Genomic DNA, 20,800 nt, shown 5'->3' on the forward strand with positions numbered 1-20,800 from the left:
GGACTTGCTGAGACACATCGAGCCAGTAGGTCCAAGGTACAACTTTGTTACCGTTACTCTGGCCCCAGAGCATCTATAATTAAGAACAAGAGGACCCAAAGTCCTTTGCAGTGAGAATCTCCATCAACTACACAAACCCCTTTGTTCGCTTTGTTCCTTCTCGGGATGCTCATTTCTCCAAGACAATGAACAAAGCACAGACGTACAAGAGCTCAGGCTAGAAACAGAGAGCGAGCAAGGATGAAAGCTATGGCAGCCACACAGAGTAGCATTGAGAGGAGAGAGACAAACACACTCTATTCAAGTCCCCATCAGGGACAGCCAGAGAGCCTCAAAGGTAACATTCACTCCTGACAGAGGGGAAGGGCAGAGATGGAGGAGGAGCACAGAGATGGGCACTGTCGGTGAGGTGAAAGCCCCGAAGGGCACACCTCAAACATGGGTGAGCTCTTCATTCGAGGTGAATATCCATCCACTCAATTACCACTCTACCTTCAAGATTCTCTACGCAAATACAGCACCGGATGGCCCGTGTGCAAGCTGTGTTTGAAATATACTGTCATTTTTTTTAAGATAGATTTTTGCATCAACGTCTATTAATCTGTTTTAAAAGCAATTTCATCATTAGCTTGCACAATTTGCTTTTCCTGCCGAAAACTCTTCACAGTCAGTTTCTGGAAGCTCCTAAATACCCTTTGAATTGAAATGTTACTGCCTGCCGCCACCTACCGTTCTTTCCCAGGAATGTAAACAAAATGAGAAAGGAGTTTCTTTTCATCAAAGTGATAAGGACCAGGGACCTTCAGCACCAGAGAGCAATAGATAAAAAGGGTAAGAGTCAGGTTTACCTACTTATTCAGTATGGAGACCTGACGATCACACTGCATGTGAGCGTTTTAAATCTGTGAGGAATCAGTCTTTGCAAAAGCATTTGTCAGTGTGTGCCTTAAAAAGGGAAAAATGGAACAGAAAAGATACAACCAAAGCAGAAACACACAAGAAATCAGGGGTGTAGCCTTCAGAAACCAGACTCATAGCTTTAGCAGCACTTGGGAAGCCCTGACTAACAGCTCAGGTTGAGACAAAAATCTGTCTGCATTTTGGGAATTAATTGGTTTATTTTGTTTTAAAATGTTATTACATTTATTTGTGTTGATGAGGGATACTACACACAAGCAGAAGAACTGCGGTAATGACAGCAGGACAGAAACGCGCCCACAGGCTCTCTCTGAGAAGAACTGTTTGCACAGCACTGTTAAGAACTTAGACCACTGCATCAATGAGAGATGCTTAGAGTACTTCCTGACACTTACAAGGGACTTGATGTGCGAATGAGGCTAACCATCCATTGAGAGGAGGAAAGGAAGACCAGGCTGGGTGCCCGCGTACTGCATGGCATTAAGTGGTAACTCCCACATTCTCTTCTGTTGCCTGAATATCCTGTCACTATGTCCAGTAATGTGGTGGAAACCCTGTGGAGCAGGTGCTCTTCAGGATGCAGCTCTAAGAAGAATGAACTGATTGCTTCAGTGTTGGGTTTTACTTCCTTTTAGAAAGGGAGAAACGATGTTTTGGGCCCCAGTGAAAATGTGCCCAGTCTTCTGATGCCCCCAGCATGTCCAAAAGGGCTATTAGTAACCTTGACTAAAGAACTTGTCCCGTTAGCAGAGAGGCTGTGTCAGTTGGTGGCACTAGTATCCCTTGTATGGATGGTCACTTGCTTTAGCTTTGGACACCATCCTCCCTACCCTGTATCCCTACTGTACTTATCAAACTGATGAGAGCCAAAACTGTCCTGTAAACTGGGTTAAAGAGGGCTGACTGTACAAAATCCCATGGCACAAAGCACCTGGTACTGGCACAGGGCTGTTCCCAGGGGAGACAAGATGGGCTGTGCACAAAGTCTCCACTTTTAACACATTCTTGGAAACACTTTTTAAAAACTGGCCTAACAGCACTCCAGTTTCTGCATGCAGGAAGAGAAGGGGTTACCACAGCGTAGTTCTAAATGATACTGATGCAGCGTCATTGCAAAAAAGCTCTAACATTCCGCCAGCTTCTCCCAACGCCTGGAGGCAAACTGTTGTGGAAGGCAAAGCTATTCTCTCTGCTCTGGTTTTTATTTTATAATTTTTTAGAGAGTTTTATTTTATGTTCACGAGTGGTTTGCCTGCACTCATGTCCAGGCATCACATACATGCAGTGTCCACAGAGGCCAAAAGACTCCGGGTTCCCTAGGACGAGACTTACAGAAAGTTGCGAGCCACCATGTGGGAGATGGCAGTAGAAACCAGGTCTCTAGAAAGGCAGCTTGTGCTCTTAACCACAGAGCCACCTTCCCTCTGCTTTGTTTTCGAAAAATTTTCCTATGAATCCCTTGCAGTTCCTGTCCACTGTTCCCAGCCTACTTGGTAAGCCAAGAAGCTGCGAGCTTTCCACACAGCCTATAGATACAGCCTATAGATACAGACTCTAGAGTCATCTCCTTCTCCATTCAAAGATCACTTCAACGTCTTCAAGGACTAAGTAACGAAGAAAACCCCAAATACCCAGGAAAGTAGTATGGAAAACACCTCATGGTTTAGGCTGCATGACATAACGATTTCTGGCTACCCCCTACTTACCACGAAGCTCATCACAGTGGCTTCTAACTCCCCACACCCACTATCAGGACTGCTTATCTTTGAACTTGTGAAATGTTCATGCCTCATCTCAGGGAAATGAATACATTTTTATTATTTCACTACATACTTTCCCCAGATCAAATAGTTTTTTATTGAAGCTTGCAACATAAACATGGATTGCATGGTTAGACGACCGCACTCAGCATTTTATCTATTATTCTGTTGCAGTGTGATCAGGATTAGGGTCACCACAGCAACACATCAGACACCTTAAATCTTCTTGCTTCAGCCTCCTGAGTAGCAGTCTTTTTGTAGGCCTGCACCACCAGGCCAAGCATACCTTTCCTCTAATATCCAGCATTCATTCATTCAGTCCTCAAGCATCATTATACGTTGCTCTTCCAGATACAGCACAGTGGGTTGCCGGGACAAAATTAGCAATGCACAGACCACTGTTGCCCAGGTATGAGTAGGAAAGGCTGCCAACTTTTACAAAATGAGGAGAGCAACAATACCAAGCAACCAGAGCTCTCAGAGTCTAAACCACCAGCCTGGGAGCACTTAGGGAGGGACTCATGGCTCCAGCTGTGTATGTAGGGGAGGGTGGCCCTGTCAGGCATAGGTGGGAGAGGAGATCCTTGGTCCCATGAAGGCTAGATGCTGAGTGTGGGGGAATTTGAGGGTGGGGAGGTGGGAGTGGGGTACATCCTCATAGAAGCAGGAGGAGTGGGGATGGGATAGGGGTTCCTGGTGGGGGGAGAAATGGCGTAAGAGGATAACATCTGAAATATAAATAAAATATCATATCCAATAAAAAAAAAAGAGAATCACTTAACAGTGGTAAATGTGTAAATGTTTCCAGTGCTGTAATTTCTGGCAAAATTGGAACTAATAAAACTGGAAAGGCAGAATTTCCTGGCAGCATTTTCAATACAGTGTGTGTTTTAATGTTGGCACAGATTTCTCCTAACCCCTTTTCCCACTTGCAATGCCAATCAAAACAAGACCCTCTTACCGAGATCCTATGATGACTATTCTCCTGGGTGGGTTTGGAAGCATGACTCAATTTCCCCAATTTGTCCATTTTTTGAGAAGTGGTCATAAAAAGAAAGTGAAAATATCTTATTAGATGCTTTTTATACATATAGGGACAGGATGGCTCATGTGTTTGGCTCTCAGAGGTAAGCACTTGAGGAGAGAAAGGAGATAAACAAGACCAAAGGGAGATGTGCCTTTCCTGAACTTTTTCCAGCTGGGGTGATTATCTAAGGTGACCAGACTTAGGCCAGTCAAAGGTGAGCACACAGGGGACCCAACTATCTCCCCAAAACACATGTCAGGGACGATCTCTGTTCTGATGAGACTGACTCCGTCTCACAGCCCAGCAAAGCCCACACCCCACTAAGAAGATTAATTTTCTCCTTCTTATCTGACTGTGATGCTCAAAGGATATTTTCACAGTCCAAATCCTCACCCAATCATTCATCTCCCTCTGGGAACCTGCAGCTTTGACAATAAGCACAATCCCTACTTTACCTAGACTCAGGTCCTGACTTAACGTTTCCAGAGAAACTTAGGAAAGAGAGTAGATGAGAACCGGCAGGACAAGAAGCTATTTCTCTTACATTCAGCCAAGAACATGTGATGTTTTTAGAAATGGGGGAGGATTTAGGGTTGTTGTCTTCATAGCATGACTCTGAATTGTAAGCTATATGAAAAGGGCCAAATTTTTTATTTAAAGTATGATGGCGAGTTCTGCCTGTCCTTAAATGGTCTCAAAATTACAGATTTCTTTAAACATATCCAAACTGATTTTAATTATCACTGAGTGTTCTCTGAGGGACATTTCTAATTACATATAGAAAAAGTTGGTATTTACCAGCTTTTGTGAAATGGTGCAGTAAACTATGCCTAGGAATCAATTTTATAAAAATATTCATACTTTTCATATGACAAAAAATAAAAACGGAGTATAAGGGAAGGAACAAATTCTGATTTCTAGTTTTCTCTTTGCATTATCCACTGTGATACGTATCAGAGTGAATTACAGCCAATGATTTCTATAAGATTTCCCCTACTAAATATAAGCCTTTTAAGGGCAAGGCGTTTCTTATTTAGGCTTGTATCTCCAGTGCCTTTCATGGGTACCAGAGGTGACCAATACTAGTTGGCTCAGTAGTTGAGTGTGTTCCCTAGAAGTAAAACGGAATCATAAATCAGACTTCACACACCATAGCTCAAGCTTTCTAACAATCTGTCTGTGAGTGAACTATTCTTCCAATCACAAAGATCCATCAGGCTCCATCAGCTGACAAGGTAACAGATAAAAGCTGAGACACAGACAGCTCCATGGATTTATAATGAACTCAATTTCACTTCTCATTAGTGTCAGGAAATGGCCTGTCTGGGGGCTGCACGCTACAACCTCACCCTCAGATCTTAGGCTAGGGACAAGACGGTCCCCTCTTACTTGGGTGGTATTCCTTTACCTTGGACCTTTCAGGTTTAGGACTTGGGGATAATTATATATTATTATAATAAACATAATATAATAAATGAATGCATGTCTTTCCATCAATTTAGGAGAGTCTCATAAACCAAAAACCTGAAACCTGAAGATTACTGTTACTCAGAAACTAAGTCCACTTCTGGTTCCTGTGCCTGCCAACTCCCCAGTGGACTCCAATGTTAGTCTTCCACGTTTTCAGAGTGTTCGTAGCATGCTGGAGTAATCATTTCTTTTCCTGTCTCACAGATGCAGGGATGAACATTCCAAGTAGATTGTTTGATAAAATTTAATTGCCTAAATACAAGATACAGACCTAAATAAGAATTGCATCTTTTAAAGTCTTCCATCTAAACAAAATATAGTTTCACTCAGGGCAATCATGGAACAATTAATGATAAGGGCAACATTTTGAAACAAGATCTAAAATTGCAGCTCAATATGAAGTTAAGGGTGATCTTGTACTTGAGATGTTCCTACCACCAGCCCTGAGTGCAAACACATGATGAGCTGTTGTTATCAAACGCAGCACTTTGTACATGCTATGCAAGGAGTCTACTTACTGGGCAACGGCTCCACCCTACATGCTAGTTTAAATAAACATTCTTAGACACACAAACTAATTTGTTAAGCCTTAAGGCAAATTCATTATGATCCTAACAAGAAAATGTGTCAGGAACTGCTTGCCAGTTTCTTTCAAAATAAATTCTTCAAGACTGTCCTGTACTCTGTCCTCAGGTTTTGAAGACAGTGTGCATACTGTGCATCCATCTCTGGAATCAGAGACCTTCCTGGCAGACCTGTGCGTACATGGGCGTGTACATGCCTAGCCCCAAATGCTCATAGTGCTGAATGGAAACAGTATAAACTCAGTAAGATACAGCAGAGACAGAAACAGAGCTCTCCCTGTCCATGGCTTCCCTCTCCATCCTTGAACAAGGATGGAGAATGATGCATCGAAGAAACTCAGTGCTCAAAACACTGAGAAAATAGCAGGAAGATCCAGGGGGGCTCTGGCCAGGGAAAAGCCTAGGGGTGAGCTTAGTGCTGTGGAGGAAGAATGAGCCGAGGCAAACTGTGCATTCATCATCTTTCCCCCATCCCCTGGTGTGTGTGTGTGTGTGTGTAAGTGTGCGTGTGTGTAAGAATTCTTTCCAGAATATTGACCCTCTTATTTATGTTCTCAAGGAAACAACTCTTTTTCTTTCAATGTAATTATCAGTCATTTATTTCATTATCTTTACTGTTGGCTCCCTTCCTGTCTTTATTCTAATTAATTAATTAATTTCTTTATTCTTTTTAATTAATTTATTTATTTAACATTTCGACTACAGTTTCCCCTCCAGCCATTTCCTTCTCCACCCACTCCTCCTGTTTTTCTTCAGAAAAGGGGAAGCCTTGTATAGATATCAACCAGCTCTGGCATATCAAGCTGCAATAAGTATGTCTGTATTCTTTACTGATGTTCTCCTGTCAAATGAAATACTTGGCATATTTGCATACAATAACTTTTATTGATAAATGATCTAGAGTCACAAATCATTCTGTGAATGTTTTTAACATGTCAAATTCTGATAGATAATATTTGTCAGCTTCAGCGCTTTTGATTTGTTCTTCAGAAATCAGTTACTTAATATCATCAAGATGATGAAATTAAACCTGTTTTTTTCCCACATCAATTAAGGTTTTAAGACTGGTCTAGCAGACACCAGTCTCATTGCAATAATCCCTCATGTTCTTTTTATGTATTTATTCCTAAATATTTCTACTGTGAAAATACTTTGTAATGTTAAGCTTTGAAAATACATGTATGCGCGTGCACACACACACACACACACACACACACACACACACACAGAAAGACACATTTATCAAGATGCTGTAACTGGAGAGGAAAGGTTTAGGCTAATACTTCCAGATCATAGTTCATCATCAAGAGATGTCAAGATAGGAACTCAAGCAAGGGCTTGGAAAAAAAAACATGGAGGAATGTTGCTCTCTGGCTTACTTACTGACTTATTCTCTGGTTTACGCTCAGCCAGCTTCCAGCCCACACTCACCTGCCCAGGAATTGTACCTCCTTCATCAATTAATAAAAAAGGCACTACAGTGAGTGTTCCATGTCCGGAGACCCATGGATTCAATCAAGCAATGATAAAAATATTTCAGTAAAATATTATTTGTAGTGAACATGTATGGCTCTTCTTATTCTTCCCTAAATAATACAGTACTACAAGTGCCTATGGCCTGTTTATCTCATATTAGGTATCATGTAGATTAGAGAAGTGGATTATTTGCAAACACTGAACCAGTTTACATAAAGCACTTTGGTATCTGCTGTGGAACAGAGAAACACAATGAAACTAAGCGCTCATTCCGACATAGGCTCTTCTGGGAGTGCTACCTGTATGTGCAATTCTTGGGAAGAATGTCACTATTTTCAGAAACAACTTTTTCTATGTTATGACATGAATATGAGTATGCTCTCTGGAGGGCATTGACTACTGCAGCCTAGATTGAAATAATAGTCCACTCTCTGGAAACCACAGACACACTGAAACACTCAGCTGGTCTGTAAAGGCTTAATATGTATTTCTGCAGATAATTAAAAGTCTAATTTTCCAATAAGCCTGCCCACACATAGATGGCCACTTATTTAGCCATTCATGGATGGCTGAGTCATTCCTGTTCACAAGCCCTAATTCTGTACAAAAAGGAAATGGAAAAACACTCTGAATTGTAAGCAATCAAAAAGCCACACGGAACCAACAACATGGTTTAATTAAAAAGAGAAAACCCATAGCAATTCATTTTTTCCTTTCTCCTCCTCACATAAAAAAAAAATAAGAAGTCATACAGGGAAGTAATTAAAATGAAGTCTCCTTTTGCCCTCAGGGTGTCTGAGTAGAACCTTTGCCAATGAAATAATTAGCTTGAGATTTCTCATTTTTCTCCCTTTGTCTTGGGGAAATTGCTTCCGGCCTTTCTTAAGAAACAATGCAGTGTCTTGCCTCTTCATTTAACTGTGGACTCCTAAGAAGCTAAGTAATCTTCTTATTCTGTGAAAAGGTAAGATTGAACGGTTTAAAGTCAGTATCACTATCTGATTAGAACCCTGTACTCAACTGCAAAAACAAGACAAAGCAAAACAAAACAAAAGAAAGATCAGTTTCATAAATGACAATATTCTTCTATAACTTCTGAGATGGGATGATTGTCCTGAGTTAAAACTAGGTACTAATAGGTTTAATTGTGACCTCAGATTGTACCCTATAATGTGTTCCTGTAGCAAAATATGGGCAGATAAGATGATTCACATAGCACAAAGTATCAACTTTTCTGCAAAATTCCAAACAGCACACTGCTTTCCAACCATGGTCACACATCCTGAAGAAAAAGGATGCCGCAGATACTCACCTACACTCAGGAGTTGTATTTGTTTATTACATGCCACATCTACACATAAATAACACCTGCCTTGTCCCAGCTTCCTTATGTCAGCTTAGACATCTTACTTAAGCAATAATTGTAGCTCAAAATTCTAGGTTACAGTCCATCATTGTGTGGAATTCAGGGTGGAGGGACCTGGAAGTAGCTGTCATACCTCATTTACACTAAAGAGCAGAGAGAGACGAATTAATGCATGCAAGCTGACTGCTCAGCCAACTTTCTCTTCTTTCTTAAAATCTAAGACTCAAACTCAGGAAAAAGTACTACCTACCATTAGAGTGGCTCTTCCCACATAAATTAACATAATAAAGAGAACTCCTCACAGGCAGGCCTATCCATAAGCCAACAGGATCTAGACAATCCCACACTGAGACTATTCTCAGGTGATTCTAAATTATGTCACAATAACAAAGAAAACTACCACACCACTGTAGGAAAAAAAGTAACTATTGGACAATATTACATAAAGCACATACCTACATTCAGAAATTGAGACAAAGTAACAAATCCCAGTGGTCACACAATGAAAGCCTGTGTGTCCTTTCCTAACTATTCAAAACTCTGATGTATGTCTTCAGGATAGAGTTCATAGGGGGATCTGACATACTCTGGTCTCCTGGAACAAAAACACTAGTGAAGTTAAAAGTGTTTATGGACCCAGGCATACAGTCTCAAGGTCGTTCACAAGGGAGAAAAATAGAAGATGGAGATCCACCAGGACGAAACCTAAGCCAAGTAAATGTCAAGAGTGACACAGAGACATGAGACAGCTTGAGTACCACTGAAGGCAGCTCTTGCTTCAGTCCCCTCTCCCTAGCAATCACAACAATAGAAAACAGCAAGACCCAGCTTAGTAGCCTCTGAGCTCTCTGTCTGACATGCACGGTGTTCTCAGCAATAGGACTTACCTTCCACCTCTGGGGAAGAACCAAGGGCAGTAACAATAGCCTAGCCTACGGTGTTCTGAGAATCTCTTGGACAGCCCTGACCATCATTTCTCATGCCTGCCCTTGTGGTTTTTGTTAGATAGTCTATGGCTCTTATACAAGTAATATTATTCAGACTGAACCGGTTATACGCCACCAGCATCAGAACCAGCACCACCACCACCAACAATTAATGAAAAGGAGATTGTGAATATGAAAGAAAACTAGGAGGGGTATAAGGGAGAGAGAGTATGGAGGAAGAAAAGGTGAGGTGATTTGATGTAACTATATTATAATCGCAAAACAATAACTATAAAATGGCAGGAGACTCACTGTAGCACTCTGGAGTGGCTGAAGTCTTTCAGATCTGAGTCCTCATAGTGGGGTGTGATCATCCCACTGTCACTCAGCATACGTTTCCTCAGGGCCGGGTTCCACCAGTCAGACAGCCTGGGGCAAAAATGGCACCAGAAAGTAACTGTACATCTTACTCTGCTTTTCTCTCATAATGATCTTGTCTTAAGCGTGAGCAGAGAAATCCATTTTTACTGGACACATACTTCGTATTCATCGCTTCTCAACAGCCCTGAAAGTAACTCGTATGACTTGGTCCTTTTTTATATTGATGAGACATTTTGATTTGAAGATTAAGCCACTTTATTACATGTGACATGAGTATAGAATTAAAGGAGCCAGGCACAGAAATATAATTTAGAAAACAAGAAAGCCCAACCTTCTTCTTATAGCATCTTTGTTTTCTGAAGGCACTAACAGCTGAGAAATAAGAAAGCAAGGGTGGATTTTCAGGCCACACTCTGTGTTTGGATTTAAGTGACAAAACTCTAACCAAAAAAGAAGTTGTCCCTTTGGGTGACTACTTGGCATAGAAAGAGGAAAAAGCCCAAAGCTACCTTAACAGATGGCTCCCTCCTCATCAAATAAATATAAGAGTCTTTATTATGTGGGGTGTTGACACCGACATCTGCCTCTTCTTTAGTAGGACACGGCATCAGACTGGATTTTCTCCGAAGAGTACACTTGATTATGCTATCATTACGACATACAATGTGCATTTGCTATGAGTGCCTGCACATGCTTTTGAGGGCAACCTGTACTTCAGCCATCACTCCCATACACCAGGGAGCTGCTATCTATTCCTTTTACACAAGGACAGAGACATTTGTCTGTTTTTAGTTTTGCACTACTGGCTCTCACATGTTTACACAAGTATCTGATGCATAACAACTCATAAGTATTTTTGAATTGTTAAAAGTTTTTTTTTAAATAACTTAGACATGGCATAGGGTCTTGATTTATTTAGTAAACTCACTACAGACTGGACATTGTGATTTTACTATGATTATAACTATAGTGTCACTTGCTTTAGAAATTTCTGTTAGGTATGTGGGAATGCTTGAATGGTTTTTTTTTTTGGTTTTGTTTTGTAAAATTTTCTAATTTTCAATTTTGACTCAGTTTCAAACATTCATTTTTAAAAGATTTATCTTATCTTTTATTGATATATACAGTGTGTATTTATGTGTGGTTGTATATACATGTGAGTCTAAGTGTCCCCAGAGTCCAGAAGAGGGCATCAGTCTTCCTGAAGCTGGAATATAGTGGTATAGACACCCAATTGGAGGGATGAGAACTGAACTCAGGTCCTCTGCAAGAAAAGTACATGCTCTTCTAACTGAGCCATCTGTCCAATCATTCAAGATGAGTTTTAGTACAATAATCTGTGCAATTTTTCTTTAGTGCTGCTCAAATTTGGGAGTAATATAGCTACCTATTTAAACTATATGGAAATGAGCACGAAGTACTTTGATAATAATAACCAAAAAAAACTGGAGGAAAAAATATATCTCTATAAAATGGAACAACTACAGAACCAGGTGCCTTTACTTTTACTTTCCTTTCCTTTACTTTGCTTTTCTTTAAGGAAACATTAGTAAATCTGTATTCAAAATGTTTTTATATCATTAGAATATCAAATCCAAAGTCAAAGGAGATACGAAGATCACTCCACAGCCAGCCAAGGCAGCACCAACAGAGGAGAAACACACTCACCCAGAAGCCTGCTCAACCACCAGGTCAGGCATTCCTGGAGGTGTCCCTGCCTGCTGTGACATTGCCATATCTGGGTCCAGAATAAAAATCTCATCGTGAGAAATCTCCATCACAAAGTGCAAATGTTCCTAAGGGAGGAAAACAAACCTGTCAAGGTGCTGACATCACCACCCTCAGAATAACAGAACCAAGCATGCTTGGCCTCAGGGTGAAGTGAATTGCACAACAACCAAATAATTCTACTGTTTGCCCAGGAGCCTGAACATCTACCATCCCTCCCTGACTTCATAGTGTCTCTGGCAGAGGACAATGGGGAGAGGTGAACCTGCCTGGTTCAGGACTCACACCTAACCAGGATCGTGTCTATATAATCAGAAATGATCTTTCCCTTGCTTCTTCCCAGACACTATCAAAGATGTGACATCCTGCATGCTACCCGAGTACATGACAGCTTGGACTTCTGCCCCACAACATGGTCAAAGCTAAGTGGCAATGATCAAGAAAAAGCTGGTTTTAATGGGTTCAATACTGCATAGTATTTTTCCAGGAAAATTTGAATAGAGGGAGGAGTTGTTATGGGTAAACATAATTTTTTCCTCATTACTAACTATAAGAGAGTATTAATAAATCTATTAATATATATTAATATTAGCTAACCAAAATGCATTTAAAAAACATAAGGTTTACTTTAGTCAGAGTATAAGTTCCTTGTAACAGAAAACTTCAAGTACAGAACTGTAATAGTAGTTGTCGTTCAAGTTGCTATCTATGCTCACTTTCCATGTCAAGCCATTTCACTGAGCCCATAAGTCATAAACGCATGCAGACAAAAGGCACTGTGGCTTAGCTTATAAACACTATCCTATTCTGGGAAAGCTTTAATCTTTTCATTAGAAAAACACATCTATGAGACTAGCTAACTACATATTGTGTTGACTTGGGGACTTTTCACTTTCTTCAACAAGCTGGGAAGAACTTACCTGAGATCTGTCTATTCGATAAAAGCGGTCAGCAGAAGTTGCTAAGGGGAAAAAAATATACAAGGAATTTAGATATTTGTCACCAGATTCACAGCCTTCCTTTCTACTACACTGTCAATCAAAGCCCTTATATTATAAGCATACAACATGGGTGGCCAGTCTCGAAATCTATTACTAAGTCATCACTTCTATGCTTTGTCCACTGTTATTCCACTGCTCCTAAGTTCTTCCAGTCACACAGCTGTCTGTACCTTGTTTGTCTTTAAAATGTAACTCAAATGCCTCAGTCTACATGAAACTGTAGGGCAAACAGTGCAGAGGGTTCTCCATCTTTGAATTCCTTCTGAGGCCACTTCAGGTTTAACTAGTATTTGATCTCTTTGGTAGAGAATTACACAACTCTATTCTAGAAACCCAAGGTCAAAATGTCCTAGCTAACTTACCTGCTTCTGTACTTGCTTACACAGTACCCTCACCTCCAACTAACTGCTTATCTTTGCTTCTGTCAAATTTCTTGCTTACACAAAGTAGTACCTATAGTTGCTGATTGAGATGCCAGGTTTAGTTTTTGCCTCAAAACCCTTGTGCTCTGTATACTCTGTGCTATAGTTAAGTCCTGAATACCTGGGTATAACAGTTCTAGATGACTGGAATAAAGACTTTCAATTGTCTGAGAGGTTATCTCTGATGGGCTCTTCATAACAAAACTGTTCTCCATTTCAACTACCAACAGCAGAAAGTCTGTCCCTCCTAAACATTATGCACGCTGACAGGTTGCTTAAATCTCTTCAAAGATGAACCTGAGACTAAAAAGCCTGCATCTTTAAAGGGTTATTTCTTACTTATTCTCATATGTCTCTAGGAATTAGCACAGGACTTTAACTGAGGGGAGAACTAAACATTTTATTAAGTAAAGAAACCCAGGAAAGATATAGTTAGACAGACTTCCCAGAAATGTGACTCTCATTTTGGAAAACAACATTCAGGCCAGAGATCACATATGTCCACAATGAAATCATTTCCCTACTATACTCTGCCCCTAGAGACATGTCTGAAGGAAGCCATGACAAACCAAAGATTATTGTTTAAGCAATCTCTAAATGGGACTGGGCTCTATCTATTTAAGAAAGAAAACTTCTGAAGTAAAACATAAGATGTTTTTGAACACTTTATATATTTGTATTTGCATCTTCTTATTATTAAATATATTTAAAATATTGGTTTTTTCTTATTTAAATCTAACAGAGTCCAAATATGAGAGTTTTTACAAAACAGACCAAAAGCAATAAGAAATATAGAGCACAACATAGAAAGAATGCAAATATTTGCTTTTAATCACAAACTTTAAAAGTAATTCTCTCTAGCTTCCTCCAGCAGCAGATGGCTGTGGGTGCCCGACCTTATGAGAAGAGAGAGGCTAAATCGGAGGTTGCCATTGGATCGCCTTTGAGCTCAGGGAATTCTGTGAAAGAGGGGACAGAACTGTAAAATCAGAGGGGATGGAGGACACCAAGAGAATGAAGTTTACTGAATCAACTAGATAAGGTGCAGAGGGCCTCACAGAGACTGAAGCAGCAAACATGGAGCCTGAGTGGGTCTGCACCAGGTCCTCTGCATATAAATTATAGTTGTTAGCTTGGTGTTCTGTGGTATTTTCCTAACAGTGCGAGTGGTTGTATCTCTGACTCTTTTGCCTGCTCTTGAGTCTTTTTTCCTCCTCTCCTGTTGCCTTGTTCAGCTTTGATATGAGGGCTTTTGCCTTAATTACTATCTTGTTTCGTCATGTTTGGTTGTTGTCTTCTCTGATGGAAGATGGAGATGGAGTGGATCCAGAGGAGATGCGAGTTGAGAGTTGGGGATGCTGGGAGGATTGGAGCAGGGGTGGGGGACACTGTGGTTTGGATGAGAGAAGGATCTATTTTCAATTTTTCAGAGAGGGGAAAATATCACTGTGAAGGAAAGTGGGCTCAGAAATAGAAGTCTTGCTTAAAAGCTTAAGTCTAAAGCACCATCGTCTCAGCAGGACTGACTGACTCTTCTTTGCTCTTTCAACCACGACTCCAGCCTTGATGCCAATCAAGAGTTAGCCATAAAAGATTTCCAATGCGTGAACATACCAATTTGGTATGTTAACTTACAAAGTTAAAAATAAGTGCTCAAAACAATTAAGAAAGGCTTGCAATAGAATACTTATATAGTAATACAGTTCCATAGTTAAAACTACTGTTCCTAATATAATTTTATCTAAGCCTGTATATGGAACATAACGACTTTCCTTAGATACACAGTGCTTCTCTGTGACCTGGGAGCAGAAATTGATGATGCTTCCCACAGCTATGGATTAACAGGGATTGGAGGGAAGTGATCGGTCAGCTGAGCTAGGAACAGAAACCTGTGTCCTGGTTGACGTGTGTTAAGCTTAGTAGCTACCTGTGCGCCCATCTGTGCAGTTAACCCATATGCATTCTAACCTTACATCCTTGAAAATGAACACACTAATAAACAAAGGGCCATCAGCAAAAACACTCTATCTCCGTGCACACAACATATACTTCAGCTAGCTGTCCCTGACAGTTGATAAGCAGGAATATATAGAGATAAAGATATATAGCGGTGTAGATAATTAGGTGGAAAATTGGAATTCGACAGCATCTAGGAAAGTGAAAAATGCATGAGATGGCAGCCGGGAGGACTCATTAAATGTTCACACAATCACTGACCCCATTATGTGGACAATAGGTCACACTCAGCAGAAAAGTTAGACACAAATGGAACTCTCCATTTCCCGAATATGTATGTACTGTACCGAAAGGATACCCTTAGAAAACTAACATGAAAATTTCAAGGCATGGAAGCAACGCAGGAATTAATATCTATCTTGCAATTATAGACTGTAGGTTCTGGCCCACGCTACTCTGAGGCAGGTACCCAAGGCTTTCAGGAAAGGAAGGTGGTGATAAAGGGAGTGTCAGTTTAAACAATTTGATGCTGAGGTGCTTTGAGGGAACGACTCCAGGAAAGGTCCAGTAACATCAGCAAGTCTACACCATTGAAATGTAAATGCCAGTCACAGGAAGGCTTTATGGAGAGCAGCTGAGTCAGCCACACCCTGTCCTGCTGCCTCCCCAGCTCAGTCTCTGCCAGGTCCCCAAACACTCACCATCTAGGAAGCACCACCGCGGGGACAGCCTCTGAGCTGAGAGCGCCCTGGGGAAGGAGGTTTCTTGGTCCTAGGAAGAGAGACACACATTCTCATGGCTCCACTTAAATGATAAAAGCTGCTTTCCCTCCACTCCCATCCACACCACATACTGGAGTATGTGGGCAGTCTCTTCTCAGTGAAGCACTAAAAGCAAAGCCAAAGCATGTTCTGCTGGGTACGACACAGAAAGGAAACCCAGTTCGGGCTGCGTTGTGAGGCTGTCTCTGCCCTCAGCCTCACCCACTATGACAGTGATAGGCAAGGAAGGAATCCTTGTGCCAGGCTGTCCTTTAGGAAACTCATTCTGTCCCAGCTAGCTGACCCCCTAGTCTTCTCTCTTCAGAGATAGCCAACACTTAATCTTACTTGAGCCACAGAGTGACATGCATTCTTTCCTCAAGTTTAAGATTAAAGTATCTCCTTTCCAAAATTAAGCGCATTTTGTAGTCTCCCTTCAGCCCTATCTTGCTAAGGAACTTCCTTCTGTAACATTATTAAAATCCATCGCAGAACTCCTGTACTCAAGTCATTCTCTCTGCAATCGGGTTTTCCTCTTCCTAAAAGCAAATGTCCCTCCATTGGTGCCATTTCATCTTCTTGATAACTTTCTTTCTTTTCTTTTCTTTTCTTTTTTTTTAAAGACAAGGTTTTTCCATACATCTCTGGCTATCCTGAAACTCACTCTGTACCATGCTGGCCTTACACTCACAGAGATTGGCATGTCTCTGATTCTGAGTGCTGGGATTAAAGGTGTATACAACCACTGTTGGCTCTAATAATTTTCTTTCTTCTTTATTTTATTTCATTTATTTGCAATCCAGCCATTGCCCTCAGTTACCCCTCCCATAGTTCCTCAGCCCATTCCTCCTCCCCCATCTCTGAAAGAATGCTCCCCAACCATCAGGCCTCCCCCATCCCTGGGCATCAAGTCTCTCCAGGATTAAGTGCATCTTTTCCCCCTGAGGGCAGACTAGGAAGACCTCTGCTATATATGTGGTGGTGGCTTCGGATCAGCTCTTGTATGCTGCCTGGTTGGTGGCTCAGTCTCTGGCAGTGCCCAGGGGGTTAGCTGAGACTGCTGGTCTTCCTATGGGCTCGCCCTCCTTCCTTCCCTTAATTCATCCATAGGGGTCCCTGACTTCAGTCTAATAGTTGGGTGTAAGTATCTGTCTCAGTCAGCTGCTGGTTGGGCTTCTCAGAGGACAGCCATGCTAGGCTCCTGTCATGTATGTTTTATGGGGGTGGTGTGGGTTACCTCACTCAGAATTATATTTTCTACTTCCATCCATTTGCCTGCAAAATTCATGATGTCTTTATTCTTAATAGCTGTATCCATTCTTCATTTGAGGGACATCTGGGTTGTTTCCAGCTTCTGGCTATTACAAATAAGGTTCCTATGAGCGAGCGCGATCTCTTCTGATAATTTCCTTAATCACCCCTTCTCTGCCCTGCCAAACTCCTGAAACACACATCCTGTCCCGATCGCCTCCACCTCCCAGGTACACATTTAATCATCCCTTGAAACCAGTCCTTCATAATCTTTCCAGAGTGCCGAGAGCAGCTCCACCCCCTTCCTGTGTTAATATTCTCAGTCTTCACATTTCCTTGGAGTCACTGAAACTTTTACATTTTTTTTTGAAATTTTCAAATTAAAAGATAATTATGTCATTTTTCCTTTCTCCCTCCAATTGCTCCCATGTTGAGCAGAGAGAGCAGGGGGCCTCTCTGTTCTCTCTAACTTAATGGCCTCTGGCCTATTTTCTCTAACTAATAATGATTAGCATATACTGTTACTTGTACTATATAATTTCAAGGACGATCATTTGGTATTGGACAGCCAATTCAGAGGCTGATACGTAGAGCAGTAGACTTCTTAGGCTTTCCACATTCCTTGGTTGCCTGGAGTTCTTTGTGTAGGGTTGGAGGCCTCTAAGCAAGTCTGATGGTGTCAACCCAGCCTTGTTTACTTTTTGGAGCCTGGCAGAGGGGAAAGCCAGGATCATCTCCTTACACCTTCAAACATGCAAAAGTTAAAAAGTATACCTCTTAGTGGGAGCTCATTAGTGATTACCAGGGAGTAGTGCCTTAGTGTTTACAACAACACATGGCTTGGAGCCTTCTAACACTAGTTGGAAGGAAAATTAAACTCATTGACAGAAACAGCACAAGTAAGGGTGGCCAGGCCTCTGTGGGGAAGATACTGCAAATTTGACTGTTACTGAAGATTTGAAAGTTTCAGTTACAGGAACATCCACAGAGGGCAGATGTGCTGGATCAAGACTTGGGAATGGAAGCCACAGGGGTGGATGGTCTGGTGTGTACAGATGAGACAGAGAAGGCAAATGGAAACGGCATAGGGGAAATGACAAGAGCCAATCAGAGGCCACTGAGGCTTCCTCCTGATTTAGGCTACCCTGCCAGTACATCACTAGATCTTCAGGCAACATAACCCAGGAACAGCAAGCCACACCAATGGATGCCTGTTACAAACACAGGCTCAGCTCTGCAGAAAGCTACAGTGGACTCCACAATCTGTTTCACATGCCATTCAGAAGAGTGTGACGAATGGTGAAGAACCACGGGTCTTAGAAGAGCAAAATAGACCCATCTTAGCACCAGACACCTTATCTAGACAGAGTTTTCAGGTTTTGCGTTCAAATGGTTTCTATAAATCAAAGAATTGATAAAGGGAAAATTGACCTCCCTTGGGGCTGCCACAGAAATGTACCTTTATGCATCTGATTTGCTGAAGCAATGGATGCAGATCTCAAGCTGGCTTTGTCAACTTGCTAGCTGAGCTAAATTAAATCTCAGCATCTGCTCTCTGTCCTTGTGTATGAAAACTATGCTTAATGTCTTGAGAATTGTATTTTGACACATGATATCTGGGTCTAAAGAAACTTAAGGTCCTTAATATACTTTTATAAAATGTGTTATACTGCCAACACCTCACAGGTTTTTGTAAGAAAAAAATTCATATATATATATATATACACACACACACATATATCACTATATGCCAAGAAATCTGAAATGATCTGAAATGTTTATTGGTAGCTGTGAAAACTAATAGAGACATTAGGCAAAGATAACCATCTCTTCAGAGAATGAAGGGGCTCAGGTAGCCTGGGCATTTCTGAATCTTAATATTATTTTCTGTAAATAACACCCAAGTGAGGGTGTGTAGGCATAGTTGACCTAGCATTTTAAAATCATATGTATACACAATGTGTTGCATGCATGCGCGCGCACACACACACACACACACACACACAAATGCACACTAACTACTTGTAAGAATACTTGTGAAAAATTGGTGGTAATTTGGCAGGCCCACATGTACATGCATTTCCCAAGAGAGGAAACCTCTTCTTTCTGTAGATTATCAATGTAATCTGAGACTCCTGAAAGACTAAAACAATCCAAAGTTTAAAAGTCAAGAATACAAAATTTAGGTAAAAAAAAATTCAACACAGTAAGAATATCGACATCAATAGAAACATCTTAAAATACCTGAAGTCTCAAAAGTGGGAATTGTGGTTTCAAAGTTATAGGTGACTGTCAAAGGCTGTGGCTATTTCCTTAGTGGGGAACTGAGTCAGTTTCTGTCCTATGAGTCAATGGCATTTTTGCTTGTTTCCATCGTAATCCTTCCAAAACATTTCTGATTAGAGCCTTAAATTCTATATATTGTCATTGAATTTTAATTGTTTTATTTTATATGTATGGGTGTTTTGCCTGCATGTATATCTGTGCACCATATGCATACCTGGTGCCAATAAAGACCAGAAGAGGGCATCAGATCCCTTGAAACTGAAGTTTTAATTGGTTGTGAGTTGCTATGTGTGTGCTGGAAACTGAACCTTTACCTATTAAGCCATCTCTCCAGTCTCCTCTATTGCCATTTTGTAAAAGGAGGAAAGATTTACACTGAACAACATATATTCCCGATAACTGAAGTTGAACAGTAATGACAATATAGGGATCTGAGTTGAGAAATTTTAGTAACAAGAAAGGAGATACCTTCTTAGTGAATGAAGATTTGCCTGCAATTTTAGAGGCTGTTAAAAAACAGAGAGAGAGAGAGAGAGAGAGAGAGAGAGAGAGAGAGAGAGAGAGATAGATAGATATCTAACTTCTCTGTGATGCCTTCCCGAAACAGATTTGTACTTTCTGTAAGTGGGCTCATAAACGGACAGCTATTAGCATAACGAGGTCTTAGGCCATGGTCATTAGAATTCCAAAGAAATGTAATTAATATAATCTTAGATATACACTGAATTAAACTACTTGGGTTTTTTGTTTTGTTTTGTTTTTTAATAAGTACATCTGCAGGGCTGAGGAGGGAGCTCAATGGGGAAAGTGCTTGCTATGCAAACACAGGGACCTGAGTTCAGATCCCCAGCAGCAGGAGAAAAGCTGGGCATTGTGAAGTGTTCCCCTAACCCCATCGGTGCCGGAGCATATGTCTAGCTAGCTAGCCAATCTAGCTGAAATGGCAAGCTTTAGTTTCAGTGATAGAACCTGTTTCAAAAATTCAGATGAAGACAGGAGCCTAGCTTGGATATCCTCTGACAGTTTCTTCTGGCAGCTGACTGAGACAGATACAGATACTCACAGCCAGCTACTGGACTGAGGTTTGGGACCCCATGAAAGAGTTAGGGGAAGGATTAAAGGAGCTGAAGGCAATGGCAACCCCAAGGAAGCATAACAGTAACAACTAACCCAGACCCCTGGGCTCACATTTATCTCCCCATGACATTTAAATACGTACACAAAAAACAGAAATGTGTTTTTGTTCTATCAATTTACTTCTGATGAGAGGATGTTGATGAGAAGAAGGAGAAGGAGGAGGAATAGGAGGAGGAGGAGGAGGAAGAGGAGGAGGAGGAAGAGGAGGAGGAGGAAGAGGAGGAGGAGAAGAGGAAGAAGAAGAAGAGGAGGAGGAGGAGGAGGAGGAGGAGGAGAAGAAATAATAATAATAATTAATAATAATATGGAGAAGAGAAAGGAAAGAGACCATGCTTCAGATCCAGCTTCAG

At 41.1% G+C, this 20,800-nt stretch overlaps 1 protein-coding gene across 4 annotated transcripts in view; it reads right to left on the reverse strand.

The window, feature by feature from the left end:
• Positions 1–20,800, reverse strand: part of Dgki (diacylglycerol kinase iota) — a 429,274-nt gene that overhangs the window by 57,617 nt on the left and 350,857 nt on the right. For 2 of the 4 annotated variants that reach the window (XM_028768387.1, XM_028768386.1), the window contains 4 exons: positions 15,717–15,786; positions 12,557–12,597; positions 11,577–11,704; positions 9,840–9,956 (listed from right to left, as the gene is read on the reverse strand). In XM_028768387.1, coding sequence (XP_028624220.1) covers positions 9,840–9,956; positions 11,577–11,704; positions 12,557–12,597; positions 15,717–15,786 — 356 coding nt within the window. The remainder of the gene's footprint in view (positions 1–9,839; positions 9,957–11,576; positions 11,705–12,556; positions 12,598–15,716; positions 15,787–20,800) is intronic. The other 2 variants (XM_028768388.1, XM_028768389.1) reach the window with 2 other exon arrangements.

Source organism: Grammomys surdaster, unplaced genomic scaffold (assembly GCF_004785775.1).
Source record: "Grammomys surdaster isolate TR1022 unplaced genomic scaffold, NIH_TR_1.0 186, whole genome shotgun sequence".
In the NCBI taxonomy this organism is placed as follows: Eukaryota; Metazoa; Chordata; class Mammalia; order Rodentia; family Muridae; genus Grammomys; species Grammomys surdaster.